Source organism: Lycorma delicatula, chromosome 4, assembly GCF_047948215.1.
Source record: "Lycorma delicatula isolate Av1 chromosome 4, ASM4794821v1, whole genome shotgun sequence".
Classification (NCBI taxonomy): domain Eukaryota; kingdom Metazoa; phylum Arthropoda; class Insecta; order Hemiptera; family Fulgoridae; genus Lycorma; species Lycorma delicatula.
In genome coordinates, this window is record NC_134458.1 from 122,119,997 (window position 1) to 122,139,268 (window position 19,272).

General features: G+C 32.0%; 1 protein-coding gene across 2 annotated transcripts in view; it reads right to left on the bottom strand.

Annotated features, from left to right (window-relative positions):
• LOC142322935 (thioredoxin reductase 1, cytoplasmic-like) overlaps positions 1–10,311 on the bottom strand; it is a 42,836-nt gene extending 32,525 nt beyond the window's left edge. For both annotated transcript variants that reach the window (XM_075362026.1, XM_075362025.1), the window contains exon 1: positions 10,077–10,311. In XM_075362026.1, coding sequence (XP_075218141.1) covers positions 10,077–10,164 — 88 coding nt within the window. In that variant the 5' untranslated portion in view covers positions 10,165–10,311. The remainder of the gene's footprint in view (positions 1–10,076) is intronic.
• Between the last annotated feature and the right edge of the window lie 8,961 nt (positions 10,312–19,272).

Here is a 19,272-nt window from a genome sequence, read left to right on the forward strand (position 1 = left end):
TGATCGCCTATTTCTTTTATGTGCCAAGAGGTAAATTGGCCTATCTTCTTTGCATCATAACGTAATTGTACAATGACAGTTATTTAAATTATGATTTTACCTCATTGGATGGGAAGCCACAGTTGGTTTTTTTGCTTTCAAGTCCTCTCTGATGAATGCATGAAGCCATCAAAATTAATTCGATATTTGGGGAAACTAAACATCTGGATAACTAAAGCAAACCCTTGAAATTTTTCGAAAGAAAATTACATACTTTAAAAAATTAACAATTTTCTATTTTTAAATCAAGTATAATTATCATACTGATAAAAGTACACTTGAAGCATCTTATCTCGTGCATTAAGATTAGCTTTTCTTTCATTTTCCCGTTTAGCCTCTGGGAATTAAGGTTCAGGTATGAGTGTAAATGAAGTGTAGTCTTGTACAGTCTCAGTTCGACCATTCTTGAGATGTGTGGTTAATTGAAACCCAACTACCAAAGAACACCGTGATACCAAAGAACATCTGTGATCTAGAATTCAGATCCGTATAAAAGTAACTGCCTTTACTAGGACTTGAACGCTGGAACTCTCGACTTCCAAATCAGCTGATTTAAGCATTAAGATTAGCTAAGATGTCCATACCCCACACAATCGCAGAAAACCTCATATTGCCTGCTGCAGTTGATATGGTCAGTGTTTTAATAGGCATGGAAGAAGCAAAAAAATGGAAAAAAATTCCGCTTTCTAACGACACAGCACCAAGGCGAATTGATGTCATGACTGCCGACGTTCGCGATCACATAATTAAGCTAGTTCAAGTGAATTTTTTTGGTATTCAGTTTGATGAATCAATATATGTGGGGAAACATTACTAATTTCTTATGTTTTGTGAGATATGAATGCGATAGGGACAGATCAATCTAAGAAAGTATGTTGTTTTGCAAATCAATACTGTCATGCAGCTGGACAATGTTTTTTTGATATTTTTTTTATGAGGAATGAAGTATAACATATACTGGACAAAATGCATTGCAGTGTGTAATGAAGGCGCAAAGCGATAACAGGAAAGAGAATAACAGATAAGAGGATTTTTGAACAAATTAAAAGATCGTCTTATACCAAGGGCGGAATGGACGTACTGCTCCCTTCACAGACATGATCTTGCCACCACCTCTTATCTCTGTGAAAAGGGTTTTTCGTCTATGGATGCGCTAAATCTTAATATAGTAATCGTCTTTTATCACTTGAAAACTACTTGCTTTTGTTTGTTTCTAACATAGATCCACATATGAAGAAACTTTTAAATGGTAAAAAAATGGAATCATCTCATTAATTTATTTTCTTTACACGAGTAAGTAAAATTATTATAATAGATTAATTTTTTTCTCATAAAATGAATTCATTATTGCTTACTTGTAAAGTTTAGGCTAATTTCGAGATCCCCCTTTCATATCTCCGCAACCATTAAGTTGAGAAACACTGATCTAGACCAAAGTTATTAGTCAATTTATTTTTGGAGAGAATCTTAAGGAAATAAAATAATATCTTACTATTGTATTAAAAATACTACAATAATATTAATTTTTAAAGTACATGTTTGAAAAATGATTTGATTTGATTCAGCTTTAATTTTATAACATTAATAGGCCTAAACTTAAAATAAAGCTCGCTGACTTTATTATTGAAGAAATCAACTGCGTAAAATTTGTGGGAGTCATCCCTAATTTTCATGGATAAATGAGAATTCCCAAAAGTATATATTCTTTTTTTGCCCATTTATAGAATTGAATGATGATTATTTTATCATGTTATATAAAAAATGTAAATCTAAAAAGATTAACTTTTAAATTTCTTTTAAAAATCCTTAGTACAAACTATTTATTCTTTAGACTGACTGAACGACTTTGAAACCTATAACTTTAAACTAGCTTAAATAACTAGTTTAAATAACTTTAAACTAGCCTATAACTTGATGAATACAATAAAGATCACACACACATATCTTAATGAATTTTATAATAAATAATATTTATAATTTAAGAAATTTGAGCATGTATTATTGTTACATAAATGGAAATGTTATATAAATTAATACATTTAATATTTTGAGTAATCTTTTAATGAATTATATTTTATGTTGCGTTGCTAAAGATTCTCCCGCGACGATGGCCCATTGAATGTTTAAATAGAGTAGCTCGGTTCGAGGATCAATCGAAGATTGCTGATGATACCTGCCACTTTGCAGATCTTTCTCGAGATGGGTAAGGTTCGGCCAGATAAAAACCGGGCGGTATAATTCGCGACGCTTCGTCGTTGATGGGAGAGGATTCTGATTCTCCGCAACAGTACAGATATAAAATCTATTATAACCTGACCGGCGGTGATAGGGAGTCTTTGAATAAGATTTTAAAATCGCTCAGGTGTGTATTGGAGAAGTCTAAGAATCCGGTTTTCGTTTTGCCTGGTGGACCTTTTGGAGTACTCGTCAGGAAGATATTGGTGTACTTGTACAGGAATTGTAAGGAACCTGTTTCAGTGGTCATACCAGTCGGACACGAGGAAGATCGAGGTCGAGGTCTGCCTCTGCTAGGCGATCCACACCACCAAAAGAGGAAAGCCGGATGGTTGTGGTGCGAGCACATGGTAGGTCCTACGCGGACCTACTCAAGACAATGAAGTCCGCTGTCACGCAGGATGAAGTACTGTCGTTACGTAAAGGCAGGAAAGAGAAGTTACAAGTGCGTATTAAAGGAGCGGAGAATGCGAAACAATTTACAGCTGTTCTACATGACAAGGCAGCCGACCTACACGTAGACCTGAGGACACGTGGAGATAGGAAGGCTGTCGTCCACATCAAAGACATCGATGTGGACACAAGTAAACAAGAAGTTAGAGAGGATGTGGCTAGACTGATCGGTGTTAATGAAGAGTTTCGCATCACTTCTGTGCGGAAGGTATTTGGCGACACACAAAATGTCACAATTATAACGAAGTACAGGGCTGCAAATATCTTGATTAAGAATAGGATACGTATAGGGTGGGTCCATTGTCGGGTCTATATACGAGAAGACAGTAACAGGTGTTATCGTTGCTGGAGTGTCGGGTATAGGAGTCCAGAGTGTCGGGGGTCCGACAGGACTGAGCTTTGTTACAATTATGGCGGAAAAGGACACCAGATAAGAGAGTGTCGAGAGCCGAAATTATGTCTAGACTGTGGAAGTAAAGAACACCGCTCCGGAGGCGTGACGTGCAGCCCTGCTCGCAGTGCTTAAGATGATATTATCCAACGCAAATCGTAGTATGCTCTCTCACGACCTGGTGCGAGAGGTAGCTAGGAGGTTTCAGTGTAGATTTTTTAATTACTACAGAACCGAATAGACATACGGCAGCCAGGAACGATTGGTGTACCGATGTGAAGGGCGACGTTGCGGTACAGAACGTCAGTGGCAGGTTGGGATGCCAGCTTTTTGTTAGAGCTCCAGGACTGATTGCCTTCGAGTTGTCGAATGCAGTACTCGTTGTTTACATCAGCCCAAATTGTGACTTAGTCGAGTTTGAAGAACATATGACCAGGTTACACGAGGTCATAATAAGGTCGTCTAAAAAAGTCATCCTGATGGGTGATTTAAATTGCAAGTCAGTCGTTGCAGGCAGTCGATACACCAATCGAAGAGGCGAGGTGCTAGCAGACCTAATTCAAATGACAGGGATGTTTGGGATCAATGACAACATGCCCACTTACGAGGCAAGAGGCCATGGTTCTGTGCTGGATCTAGCAATCCTTGATGGGAGTTACGACCATAATAGATGTCACTGGAGAGTCTTAAGTCAGGAGACCGCAAGCGACCACTTGGCGAAGCTTATGGAGATAAACGATGTATTGTTTCATACGGCCAATATCCAGAGATCCACTAGATCAACACAAGTCCAGTGGCTGTAGTGGTCGCGAAAGTGGCGAACAAAATCAGTGACGGCAAACTATTCACGCCAGATTTTCTGCAAAAACTGATAATCCAGGAGATATCTCAGATACATAGCAGAGATAGAGGATCTAAACATGCATAATAGTGGTCTGACAACATCGCGACGAAGATACAGGAACTGCAATGACTAAGACGTCGTAAACAACGTCTTAGAATAGCCGGGGGAGAAGTCTATGAAGAGGCAGCGTTCAATTATGTGAATTGTAGGCGTTCACTCAATTATGACATTAAACAGGCTAAGACTGAGAAATGGCGTGAGCTCTGCGGAGACTTAGATGCAAACCCGTGCGGGCGAGCTTATAAAAAAGCGATGAAGCATTTCGTTGGACGATTGCCCGTCCTCACGGAGGAGCAAGCCAGCGAACAATTACCAAACTTTTTCCCCGTGCTATTAACAGTGTTACTGATGTTATTGATTGCGAGGTAAAACGCTTCACGCAAGAGGAGGTATCTAAGGCTATAGCCAAATTGAGCAACAAGAAGAGTCTCGGCCCAGATGACATCCCGGCGGCGGTTTTGAAGGGTTTAATGTTGAAAGTGCCATGGGAAATGTCAGATATACTGAACTACGGTCTTCAGAACAAATGCTTCCCGGGTTTTTGGAAGGAATCGCGCCTGGTCTTCCTCCCCAAGCAAACTAGAGAAGGTAAAGGTATCGAATATCGTCCGTTATGTCTTATTAACAATATATATAAATCAGTCGAAAGGATGCTGTAGTCCCGAATAGTTGAGGAGTTGGAGGCGGGCGTTGGCATCCACCCCAACCAATACGGATTTTGGTCAGTAAGGTCAACCATTACGGATTTTTGGACAGGAAGGCACTAACGAGGGTGGTCAATTGGGCGGTCACCACGTGGCAGGGGATGTGGAAGACCAGGCACATGCCGTTTTTCATTATGCTCAATGTACGTAATGAGTTCGGTAGTGTGTCATGGATGACAATCATTTCTGCGCTTCGCAACAAAGGAATCAGTGACTACCTGAGACGCCAGGTCGAAGAATATTTCAGCGACCATTGGGTGATGACTAATGCACAAGGAGGGGCCCTGCGATTTCAGCTTTCAGCAGGTGTGCCGCAGGGATCAGTATTGGGCCCATTGCTATGGCTACTGGCATACGATGGTGTGCTTCCCCTTCCTCTGCCGGACAGTGCTGAGACGATTGCTTTTGCTGATGACATTGCTATACTGGTTAGTGGGAAGGAGGCTGAGCTGGAGACCAGAGGAAATGAAATGCTAGACATGATTAACACTTGGATGCAGGAACATGGCCTTACATTAGCTCCACCCAAATACGAGCTTACAACTTTTACTGGAAGGAGAGTGGTGGGACAAATCAATCTAAAGCTAGGCGATTAGCCTCTATAGTTTAAGAACTCAGTCAAATACTTTTGAATTCATATAGACAGATCTTGTCGCTTCATTTAACATGTAGTCTAAGCAAAGCTGAAAGAACGCTCAACCAACTGTTGACAACTCAGGCGGCCCCACGCGTCTCCAAAAGATGAATGCTGATGTCCACCGTCACGTCAACGTTACTTTATGCAGCCCCAGTGTGGGGGACTGCAGTTGGAGTGCAAAGGAATTTAAGGTGGTTACAAGGGATTCATAGATGACTGATTTCATTTTTAACAAAATGAAATCATTAAAATTAAATTTTTAAGAAGTATACTTTTTAGTTTTTTATTAATATATTAATTTTTAAACATGAGATCAAGAATCACTAAGCAGAGCTGTTTTTTTCTGAGAGTAGTGTTCACTATACATTGATACCTGCTGTGAATAGTGTGGTGTTATTTGTAGGGCTGAATATCACCTATATTTTGATGGGCTTGTTGTGTTGATATGAAGAAAGTACAGGTTACTATTTTACTTTTCACACAGCCTGACTTGGGAACTAGTTATTCTTGAGAACAGGAATGTCATTTTCATGAGTGACTAGATTCTTGTCAGATTACAACCAATACAATTATGACACTTAACATAAAATATAGTAATATTAATTCATTAATATGCATAAGTTTTTTATTTTTAAGTATTGATGAACTTGTATTGTTTTTGATAGTACTAACTAAAGTTATTTGTATAAAGTTTTGTAATTAGAAACCAAACCAAATTTTTTAAATATATCATCTTTAATAATTTACCTCAAGATATTTAGTTATCTTTGTGACCATCTTCAATGAATGTAATAAGTATACATTCTCAAAAACATTACAGACCATCATACTTAGGTTTTAACCAAGAGATTTGCTACATATTTTTCTTCCACACATAACAATTTCCAATAATTTAAAAAAGGAGAATTGTGATAAAAAAAATACTGACAATGGAGTTGTTATACTTTCTTGGCACTGAGAAACAAAAACTATATTTTTAAAATTGGTTTCTTGAATGATTTCAAGGTTTTCCCTTACAGCTGTTCTCATTTAAACTATTATTTAAAGAAAAGAAACTAAATATGTACTACTTAAGCTCTACATTTTTTGTTAAGAAAGCTTTTTCTAGACTATCTAAAAAGTTTAAAATGAAATAATTGCAAATTTTTCAGCCCTCCCCCTTGAAAAATTTTCACAAAATTGTAACATAATAAATGTCTCATACTGACGACCTGAAGCTTGAACAAAATTGGTTTATCCAGTTTAAAAATATTTAGTGAAAAGCAATGTAAAATTATACAGTAGGTATGTACTTTGCATATACCTATGTATACATAGTATGTGTATCCAGTAAACGTTTGTTCTTTTGGTTTTAATGGACTATTGAATGTGAAATGTCAAGATTAGTCAAAAAACTGAATAGCTGTTTACGGTTTTTATTTTTATTTCTTCTTATGACATACATGTAGTGCAATTACAAAATTATATATGTTGCATCAACTTTCATGACGTTGCTCCAGCTACCTTGGGTGTATTTCCTACTAATATGCCTGATTGTCTAGTTTGGACCTTCACAATTTCATCCCAGAGACTCTGCAATGCCCCACTTGTTTAGTGACTGCATATGGTGAGTCTGTATCGGCCATTCCCAGTGTGGACATTGGTCTACTTAAGTCAGTTATTAAATGCTTGGTGTGGTTCAGCTGAATATCAATCAAGTTGCTGTGGCAATTGTTTAGCCAAACTGGAGTACAGTACTTGGCAGTATAAAAAAACTAGCGTGATGGAGATGTATGCAGGGTGTCTACTGAAACACCTCATGTTTTACCACACAGTTTTTGGATATTATTACATGTTTTTACCTTGTCATTATGAAGATATTTCCTGAATGAAAGGGTGCAATCAAGGGTGAGACCAAGATATTTGGATACTTGTTATGACGAAGAGTATTGTTGTAAAACTGCAGCCGGAGCTCCAAGTTAGCTTATTTGTTATTGAGGTGAAATGTACGACCACTTAAATTGACTTTATGTCACCACTTCTTAAAGAAAAGCTCAGAGCGACCAAATCCTTTTGGTCGCTCTGAGCTTCTCACAGAGGACTGTGAGAATTATCCCCACTTGATGATCACTTAACCCCATGTGAAAAATTGCCTGGTATTCAGTTTTTGACCACAATGACATCATTATTTCTTTTCCTTAACATAGCTAAAAAAGTAAATGATACTGAGAGAGTGACTAGAGCACCTGCAGTGTAGTTTGGGATTTGTCTTAAACACGTGCTAACTCGTAACTGCTGTGATGGTCAGTCCTGTCATATTGCAAAACTTTCCTAGTGCTCTTTTTATATAACTGGAAACTAAAAGACTAATATGCAATAAATATTATTATTATTATTAAAATTCATATTAGAACATTTAATATACTCATGGATATATGTGTACATATAATATTTTATATACATACACACCTGGATAGTAATTATGTTTGTTTAACACCTACAGAATTGTACCGTTAGTCAGTGGTTGTTTGAAACTTCCTTGGTAACAGTTGAAAAAAAAATGTGAATAGCTTTCCATAAGTAGGAATAATATTTTTTTTTTAAATAAAACTATTTTACCAGATTGTGAAGAATTTCCCCAAGTTAAACAATTTGATTATGATTTAAAATAAGACAAAAAAGTTGAATAATATATTCAATCTATGTGATTGTTCATTTAATATTTTATTTAGTCAAATTAAGTATGTTTGGAATTCATATTGTTTAAGCTAATTGAAATTTTAGTTTTAATGTCCTTTGTGTAATATTTGCATTTTGTGATTAACATCACTGTGTGTGTTTTAAGTTTCTAGGAATGATTTGCAATGGTTTATTATGATATCACAAGTTGTAGATCTAGGTTTATGTGTTATTTTTATTTACGGGTAATATGCATCCAATCTACCCAATAGTAGTAATTAAGGCAATCACTGCAGATTAATCTGTACAGTCCTAGGTTGCTGTATAATCTTGTGTATTTTGTTTGTAGTTTTGAAAGTGACATTTTAAAAATGCTGATCATTTTGTATAATTCTTGATTGCTAGCATTATATATTTTGTGCCACTAATTTTTAGTTTTATTTTGTTCTACTTTTATTGGAATATGAACTGCCCAGACCTTCTGAAAGAAAGATGAAAACACTACCACATCAATGTCAGAAGTTGAATACATTCAGCATTTATAGGTTTTGCATGCTCTTATATAATTTAGTACGCTGAAAAAGCAACAAGAAACCACTTCACTTTTTAGTTTTTCCAGTACTTGTTATTCTTGGCAATGACTATACCATTTTTGTGAGTAAATTTTGTCTAATGTCAGATCACCTACAAACCATTAGGTTATGTCATCCAAGGTACATAAAATCAAAGCTTTTTTCATTACTGATATTAATAAAATATGATAATCAGTATCACTATCATATAAATTAAAACAGATTTTATAGATAATACTAGTAATGGAAATGTAGTGGTTAATTAAGGATCTGTAATTAGAGAAAACTGGTTTAGTAGCAATTTTAAAAAATTCAAGCACTTGCAGAAAAACATGAGATTATCAAATAATCATGAAAGTACTTTTTCACAGTATAATAAGGCTGTGGGAAACCGGTTCACTCTAAGCTGGATTAGAATGATTGTTATTGTTAACAATGACTCTGTCATGTTTGTGATCTGATGTCTCATGTCAGATCACAAATCTGACCTGAAATCAATAGGCCACCTAAAATTATTCAACTACAGGCTCTAACATATTGTGAGCAAAATGGTTTTATTTTTGTTTTCCTAATGTTTATGTTGCAATCTGTTCAACTAGTGAACAATAAGCAGCAATGAAATGAGGATGATATGTAAGACATATAAATGAGGCATAATCTTGTATAGACTCAGCCGACCATTCCTGAGAAGTGTGGTTAATTGAACCCCAACTACCAAATTACACCAGTATCCACTGACTCAAATCTGTACAAAAGCAATTAACTTTTACAAGTATTTGAACCTCAGAATCATTGACTTTGACTTCGAAAATCAGCTGTTGAACAACTGATTTGTGATGACAAGTTGACTAGACCAACCTGGTGGGCTTTGGGCTAAATTTAAATGTAAATTTATGTTGCAAAAGTTTTCTTTATAGTAGTTTACAGTTAAACCAAAAAGACTAATTCTCTTTTTTAACATAATTTTATTAATATTTTAGATTTGAGGTAAATTTTTAATGTAAATTAACATACCTTAAGATCACTTATTTACTTGGACACATGAAAAAAATGTCAGGATACAAAAAAAAAGTAATACAAGTTTATGGAAATATATGTTGATATTTTTATTCATTTTTTTCTGATATAAAGATATGGAGCTCTTTTCAGAAAAAAACTTTACAATTAAAAACGATCTTTTAAACTTTCAGTAATATTCCAAAATAAAAATTGAAACTATGCTTTTATTATAAAACAAACAAAAAAATTATAGCTATCTGCCCTAAAAAGAAATTACCGTAGTGTGTTTAGGGACACAACTTAATTTAATAGTTATATATTTCTTTATATGATACAAAATTAAAAACTGATAAAAATTCTGAGCAGATATTTTCAATAATTAATTATATTATCGAACGGCTTTAATAAACGTTATATATTTACATTGGTATGCACGGGTTTACATAAAATATTATTTTGTAACCATATAAAATCAACACATTACCTCCATTATTAATAACAGTGGAAGAATAAAGCAGATTATTTAAAAATGTAAATAATAAAACAGTTGTTATAAAAGTATACTGAAACATGTTTTCGCTACGAACAAATCCAGGTTTACTTCGGTAACACTGATCATAATGACGGATGGAACATTTAAGCCGCCGCCGTTTAATTAGTAATTATATACGATACGAAAGCGCATGCGTTCACTGTGAAATATGTTACGAACCGCAGCAGTGAACACTTCCTAATAACTTGTTGAAAAGTTTTTAAAGATCACCTCTAGAAATGTTAATATCGATATACAGTTATTGTATTCTGTAACTGTTATCGATATAAGTCGATTACCAAATATGATCATGTTTTACATAATCAAAAAAAATTTTGTTAATAATCACAATTCTTTAAAATTTGTATTCACCGACCATTCACATAAACTTTCTCTGTATTCGGTTACTAATTACATTAAAATGTTTGCTTAGATTTCGCAAACTGTGAAGGTAATTACAAGAAGTATATCCCGGATGAGCACTTTAAACAAAAATACAAAATTATCGAAAATTGAGGTAATTTAATTATAATTAATTATTTTTTAATTAGTCATGTAGTTCTACAAATTTAACAAATGTGGAAAATTGCATGGTATCTTGATTTCATTGTTACCTTTTAAATGGCCTCGACCAAAAGCCATGATTGTAAAGAGAGGCAGCAATTTCAAAATGGTTTTGTCGATACATCCTCATATATTTTACTTATGAAGAAAATTAAAGTTAATTTTTTCGATAACCGGTCTTTTCAATTAAGGACTTATCGACCTAAGCTTGGATAAGACCTACTGCTTCAATAAGGACCTGATTTCCTAAAGAGTGGTGGTAATTCAACCCCTAGCATTTTCAGCCATCACTGTAGAAAAATTCTCTTTCATTGCATTTTTTCAGTGAAACCAAATGTGAGTATCTTAATGGAGCAATTGAATTATTTTTCTTTAGTCTCTTGTCCATTGTGGTCACTGATAAAATTAATTAAAATTGTATATAATAAATAATTTTTTTTTTAAACTATCAGTTGTTTTTCCTTAAATTCAACATTACAGAGTAAGTTTTTAAAAATGGTTTTTTATGCAATTTGATTTGTTGTTAAGAGTTTGGACTTTAAATTAACAGGATTTTGTTCATTTTGCATTACTTTATTTTTCATAAAGAAATGATTGTACATGGTAATATATGTCCAAGGTGGTGTACATTTCCACCTCCCAGCCTCCGTGGCGCAAGTGGTAGCATCTTGGCCTTTCATCTGGAGATCCCGGGTTCAAATTCCAGTCAGACATGGCATTTTTCACATAAACTACAAATAATTCATCTCATCCTCTGAAGCACTACCTAACGGTGGACTCAGAGGTTAAAAAAATAAAAAAAATAAAAAATAAATAAATACCAAATGAACTGAAAGTTCACCTTTTTCTATTACTATAGCTATGAATTAATATCACTTAGGAATCTTTGCTTTAAAGAATAGTGACTTATTCTTAAAATAAAAAAAATCTGTCTACTAAACCAAACAAGTTTTCATGTCACTCAATACAATAATTTGAATTATGAGAAATGGGCTTAATATGCTTTAATTTTTAAAAATTGCATTGCTGTTTTTAATAAATTACCAAACCATTAAAGCCCCAGGATTGCACTTCTGTTTCATTTTAAATAAATTACTGAACTACTTAAAAAATCTTTCCATCAATTGACTTAAAGTACAATAAACTTTTATTTTACAGAAAAAATATTACTCTTTTGATGAATTTGAAACAAAACATATTTTTTTTAAAAACCCCTGATTTTTCTGCATCCCATTCAACATGTAAAGAAATGTGTACTTAAATAGCTTTCATCAACACCTTTTGAGTTGTGAATTATTTAGTACTTTCATGTATTTACCTAAACATTATTTCACACATCTGAATTTTAAGTAATTAATATGGACTTCAATGATATGAATTCTACCTTTTAATTATTGTGTGTTCTGTAATGCTGTACTGATCAAGATTTTACCATAATTTCCCTTAATTCACCCAGGCAAATGCTGGGACAGTTTCTTTTTTATCACAAAAAGCATATTTACCCATTCCTGAAGTGGATCTATATAATATATCATTATGAATTAGAATAAAAGATTTACTTATTTATCTTCAGCAGCTGAAATCACTTGCAGTTTCATCTTTTGCTTAAAAAGAATGACTTTTATGAGCTCTATGGTCTTCTTCCTTGTTTTTTGTAGTATTACATAGAATAGTTAAATGAAGTAAAATTAAAAATTTGAGGCTACTTAATTTACATTTTTATGTGATTGTTAGAGTCAATATATCGTGCTATTATTTTTTTGTTTAAATTAATAACCTTCCTTGGATTTTTTAAAGATTTTTGATTTCCTTTTTCTTACGGTTATCTTAATAAAAACTAATACGTCTGTGAAATTATCATGTAGATCTTTTATTTGACAAAATGAATAATTAAAAAAATAAAAAGTAATTTAAAAAACTCAAACTAGGTGCTAATAACACAAGCAGCAGCATTTTAACAGAAATCGTTGACTAGAATATTGAGTCAAATTATTTAAAAAGCAAATCAGACAAATATGAAAATGATGTATTAATAATTTTAAACTCTTATAAAATCATGTTTTTAAAATACCTCAATTGAGAATAAAAATAGCCGATAATGAATTACACAACTTTCCTGGCTATGCCAGTCAAGTTATGAATCCATTTTTAATCATTTTAAGCCCTATTTGTATTTTTATGATAAAATAATTCCTTTTTATTGAAAAACAATAACCAGAATTATGAATTTTTTTTTACAAGGTATGAATTTGTTAGAAAATATAAACAAAAAAGTTAAATTAGTAATTTTCCATGATTTCTTCACTGACTTATTTAAAAAAAAAAAAACGTAATAAATTTTAATATTACTAATTCACTTTTTTTAATATAAAATTACTTGTTTGATTATATTTAAATCTTCAGATTTTAATCTTTGAAGCCAGGATAAAATAAAACAATAAACAACATTTTAAATAAAATTGATTTTAACTAAAAATCAAAATTTAAAAAAAATATTTTTTTTTTCAGGTTATATTAGTGACTTTATTGCTTTACAAAATATGCAAATTTCCAGTTCAGGCAAACAACCCTAAACTTCATATTCTATCTTAACAACACCATGAAATTTTTGCTATGGCTAGACATTCCTTCTTGAACATTTTTTAATTCTTTAAGTCACTGTAAGGTTAAATTAAGTTTATATTCTGATAAAAATGAATATTATGTTGTTAAAAAATAATTTCAAGTATAATTGTGATTTTTTATTAATTTAAACGTACAGTAAGTAACATATAAACTGCAACTATCATCAATTGCTCTTGCACCGTTTATGCTATTACAACCTAAGTTAATACATATTATAGATATTTCTCTAAAGTAGATTTATTATTAAAAATTAATAGTTTTATAAACGTCATTGTCAGCCATCATGAACTACAACATTGTAAATATAATTTATAATGATATAGAACATGATGATGATACATTAACTTTTGTTTAGGACAAAAAATTACAAAGGATGATCAATTTAAAGATTTCAAAATAAGGCTCACACAAGCCAGGAAATATTTTACACAGAAAAAAATCTGGTGAAATCAAACAGATTTAGCAGTTAGAAAGGAATTTTTAAAATATTTGTATGAAATGTATTTTTTATAAAAGTAAAATATGAATTATAGAAAAGTCAGAAAAATCAAAGAAAGGAGGGTTTTAATTTATGACTTTACATTAGGAAGTTGAACATTAGATCAGTTGATAGAGTATGAAACAAAGAGGTATGAGAATAAATGGAGGAGAGAGAAGCCTGTGGCAAAATGTTGTAAAAAGAACAAGGTTAATGTGCGTCTTTATTAAACATCCAGGGTTGATGAATCCGAGCATGAAGAAGGAAGTGCAGAGAGTTAGAAAAAATAGAGAAAGACAAATATTAGAACATATAAAACAGATAATTAAGGATGTGTGCCTGTGACATGTATGCATTTATTTTGGGAGCCTTAATATAGAGCGATAAGCACATCAGTCATAATGTTTATTTTGCAACATCCATGTAGGAAACAAGATTTGACCCATAGGCAGCCCCCAAATCACACAAAAAATTACTCAATAAATCCCAGAAATTTTATACTAAATCTCTATAAAATATTTTCCAAATCTCTATAAATTTTATTTTGTTCTATAAATCCCAGAGTCTTCAGGATAGACTTAATAAGTTTAGACCTATATCCACTGAACTGAAAATAGGAAAGAAGCAATAAAGACTTAGAAAAGATGGTATATGGTGAGAAAGGACAATTTTGTTTCAAAGGAACCACAATGTAAGACCAAAAAATTATTCCAAAGAGTTTCAAGCCCAATTCAGGTCAAAGGTGCTCATCCCACTCACAGTACATAATCTTTTGGGAGATTAGATGGGATATTTTTACCAAGATGGGAGTAGAACAATGTTACAGATCAATAATTCTGAAGTGATTAGGTTTAGTACATTTTAATAAAGAACTGACTATTCTTCAATAATTAAAGGTTCACTTAAAAACAGGTTTAAGTTCCAAAAGAAAAAATCTCATTCATACCTAGATTTGTGTGGCAAGTGGAAATAACCAAATATACAACAAAACAATTTACATTTTAAGTGGTATATAACTCATAAGTTATAATCCATATGTGGCTAAGAAATTAGTGGACTACATGATGAAAATTTTAATTTCTATTTATTTTTCATTAAAGTAACTACAGTGAATCAGTACATTCTAATAGTTCTATACACCCCACAATTTGAAAATTATACAATCAATGAAGGTGAAATTTTACTTATTTATCTAACATGACTTAAAGATGCTTGTAATTACATTACAAGAATAACAAATCAGTACACAATTATGCTCTCATTCTGATCCTGTAGGGAAAGACACCCTCCATGTGGCAGTTTTGGTCGGCATGCCACCCCCTCCGTACCTAGCCCTTATGGGCTTTACTGGAGGTCATCTTCAAAACCTCGGCAAAAGGCAAGACTGAATAACAAAAATAAGGAACTGAAATCTACTAACTACCCGAAAGGTAAAGAGTTGAGAGTTCAACATGCAATAACAAAGGAAATGAAAACAACAACAAACATAAAAACCATGAATACAAAACAACAACAGAAACAGAAAGCGGAAAAGCCTAAGCAGCACCCTAGACCCCCTCAGCAATCTTTTGTCAAGTAATTTATGAAGTTCTCCACTATGACCTATTTGACATGGGTTCACCAATTAACACATAGATCTAACGCCGTCCTGATAATATGGAGCCGACAAATAGTCTCTGTGTGTATTTATTCCTCATACTTGGAGCATTCATACAAAACATGATGAACATCATCCAACTGTCTGCATTGTGAACTCATTCCTGAGTCCACCAGGCTGAATCTCTGCATCCTGCCCCTAAAAGCGCTGTGCCCAGAAAGATATTGCATCACGTACTTATTCGGGTTTACCCAAGAGGCACCCTGCAAACTAAAGAGACCATGTGTATAATGTTCGCCCTCTGCCTCATCCCATCTGGCCTACCAAAAAGATCTGCCTCCATGTTGAAAACATAAGATAATCTAAATTATCCATATATGTTACCTATTTTAAGTTCACAACAGATATTTAAATATCATTGCCAATTTGATTTTCATATATATCTTACAGGATAGTAAATAATTTTGTGAATAAGAGGAAATTTTATAACTTATTTTTATATGATTCTGGTTTTATAATTTTCTGTTAAAAAATATTTTAAATTCATCTCCGAAAAATATAAAAGTAATTTTTTCTTTAAAAAGTTGTTTTAAAGAAGTGTACTTAAGTGGCAGTTGATACATTGCACATATATAATTCATGCAATGTAAAATTTGACTACCAGTATGTAAAAACAATTGTTATTTTCTGAAAATTCCTTGATCTATATTAACAAAATGTACATTGATGTGCCAAATTTAATTTATATAATAGTAATAATCCTCTGACAGGTATATATTTCTTTCATGAAGAATTGACACTCTTATGTTTAAATTTTTCAAAAATCATTTGAAAGTTAAAGAATACTGGCATTAAATTGAGTTTTAACATGTGAAAATCCTGAAATGTGTCACTTTTTTTGGTCTGAAACACCCTTTTTGACATCTGAGAAGGTTAACTTATTGAATTTCAAGTTCAAAATCAAGATATTTCAACTTGACATCCCAATCCAGATTAAATCTATTAAGTACATTATTCTGATATTTTTTATAAAGTTGCCAATTATAATAATTTAATCAGGGCAGTTCAGGTACACAGATCTATGTGAATTGTTTTTTTTTAATATGAAAAGAATAACATAGTAGAACAATACAATAAAAAAGGGGGGGGGGGCGCAAATACAAATATGGTGTGAAAATACAATCCAATTTATTTCTGAAAAAAAGTTAATCTATATTTCAAAGAATTATGAAATCACTCATTCATTATATATATTTTTTTTACAAATAAAAACTGCATAAATTTTTTATATTAACTTGTATTTCAAAATAAAACCCTTAGTTTTTCTATAGCTTTCTTATATATTATTAATGTCCTTTTAAAGCCCAGCATTTTGGTGATATTAATTTACCCTTGTTTATTTTTTCCTTCTAAACATTTTAGTAAGCCTAATATTTAATAATTTCTACAGAGTTATTGAACATATACTGTAAATAGAATTACATTTAATCTGAACTGATAACAAAGTATACATATTATTGATATCTATTATCAAGATTTTAAATCATTATAATCAAAATCTTAAAACTTATTAAAATTATTCAATTATTTATCCTGAGTGCTTATTATAAGAATCTATAAATAATATTAGTTCTTAATCTTAAAAATAGAATAAGCTATAAAGTTAATAAATTACAACATAAAAAAATTGTTTCATTATCCGATAATGTTATTAATGACACAGAAAATTAATTTTAGATTTAATTATCTAACATAAGTTTAATTGCATTATTTTATGTTAAAAGCATCTAGTAATTATTTTATCTCAAAAATAAAACAGTAAAGCATTTTTTAAATAAATTTTAAAGTACAGTAAGGTATTTAAATGTTTATTTATGTTCCATATCACATTCACTGCCATACCATATATGAAGCAAATATTTTATAGCATGTTATGTTATGTATCAATCCTGATTCTCAAAATTTTCCTGGTTGTTTTGTTCACATTTACTGATGATTCAGTATCATTATGCTGTATTTATTATTTTTAATGGTAATGTTTAAAATACCAGTAATAATGAGACAAAATTAATTTCATTAAATTTTTTTTTGTTTTTAATTTTTACAAATATTTTATCATCAAAACAGGTCTGAATTATCTAATAAAGATAATTTTATGTTGCTATGAATATACATGAAATTATCTATAAACAAATAATTATAATTTGACTAACATATAAAATTGCGTAGAATCGATTTTTCATCATTCATTGCAATGAGAAAAAATACTTCACAAATATTTGTTATATGCACCAGTAAAATATAGTAGTATATATACGGTGAAGTAATTAATAATAATATTATTTAAACTATTTTTAATTAATTATTCTATAATTACATAATTTAATATTAAATATTTTTAATTTAAACATATTTCAGAATTAAAAAACAAAAATGCTCGCTTATTTTGTAAAAATGAAACTGAATTAATAAAGTAAAATTAAAATAAAGTCCTAAAGGGGGGGGGGGGCATTGGACTGCACACAAATAGAAATAAAAAAACCAATTGTCCATGGCTTTGAGTACATAAACCAGAAAGAGTATGCTAGTATCAATGTGCAAGCTATGGTCAATGCTGATGAGAAACTTACAAATATAAGTGCAGATTAGCCTGGTAGTGTACACGATGCTAGGATATGGGAGGCGTAGTCCCATTAGAATCATCATTTTTCAGTACAATGAAATGCTTGTTTACTTGATGATTCTGGCAACAGAATATCTACATGGTTATCGCTCTATTTAAGCTGCCAAGAAATGCTATACAATACTGCTTCAATCTGATCCATGTCAGAGAAAGAGAGGGAGTGATAGTGGAAAGAATATTTGGTCAGTTAAAACAAAAGTTTCTGATTGTTTGTAACTGTATCTGAGTCAATGTGGAAAATATTCCTAAAGTGGTAGTCACATGTGCCAAGCTTCATATGTTCTTCAAAATTTTCATTATTCTCATTTTCTGCTTCCTTTCTGTCTTCCAAAACATAATCAAATGGGTCATTCAAGTTCTTAGCACCACAACACACATGACTACCACTTTGGAGATATTTTCCAGGTTAATTTGGATGCAGTTACAAACAATTGGAAACCTTTGCTTTAACTGACCATGTATTTTAACAATGGGTCAAGGCCAGCTGGTCTCAGTTGTTATGCTAGTGCTATACAGAATTTATAGTTTTACTGTAACATGAAGTGATTTTGCGTGCGTTTATAATGAATAAAAAATTGAATATCCCACCGATTGTGAGGCACAAGCGATCATACACTTTTTGAATGCACAAGATGTTCATGCTGTGGAAATTCCTTTTCAAATTACTATCGTATATGGTTACAGTCTAATGAATGAAAAACATAAGGAAGTGGTGTCATTTATTTATGGCAGGGAGTAAATCTTTTCATGACGAGGACACCCTACTGTCATTACTGGACAGCTGAAAAGAGCAGATTGATAAACATGTTAAAGAGAACCAGCGTTTCACGTTAGAAGAACTTAGTGATAAATTTCCTGCATGTTCTTATTCTCTGTTACATGAAAGTGAAGATGACATCAGGATAGTTGTTTGTGAGTGGCTTAATGGATTAGTGGCAGACTTATTTCAAGACAGCAAACAAAAATTAGTACCACTTGAACTTAGGAGGTGATTGTGAGATAAAAAATTTCAATTATGATGCATAAATTAAAGTTAAAATAAATTCAATAAATTTGTTATTAAACAAAAACGGGTTTTACTTTCTGGATGACCCTCATATTATAGCAATCATTTCAGTTATAAACTACGTAAGAAACAAGATATTTTCATAAGTTAAATATCTAAAACTTTATATGTATATGTATTTTGTTAAAAAATCTG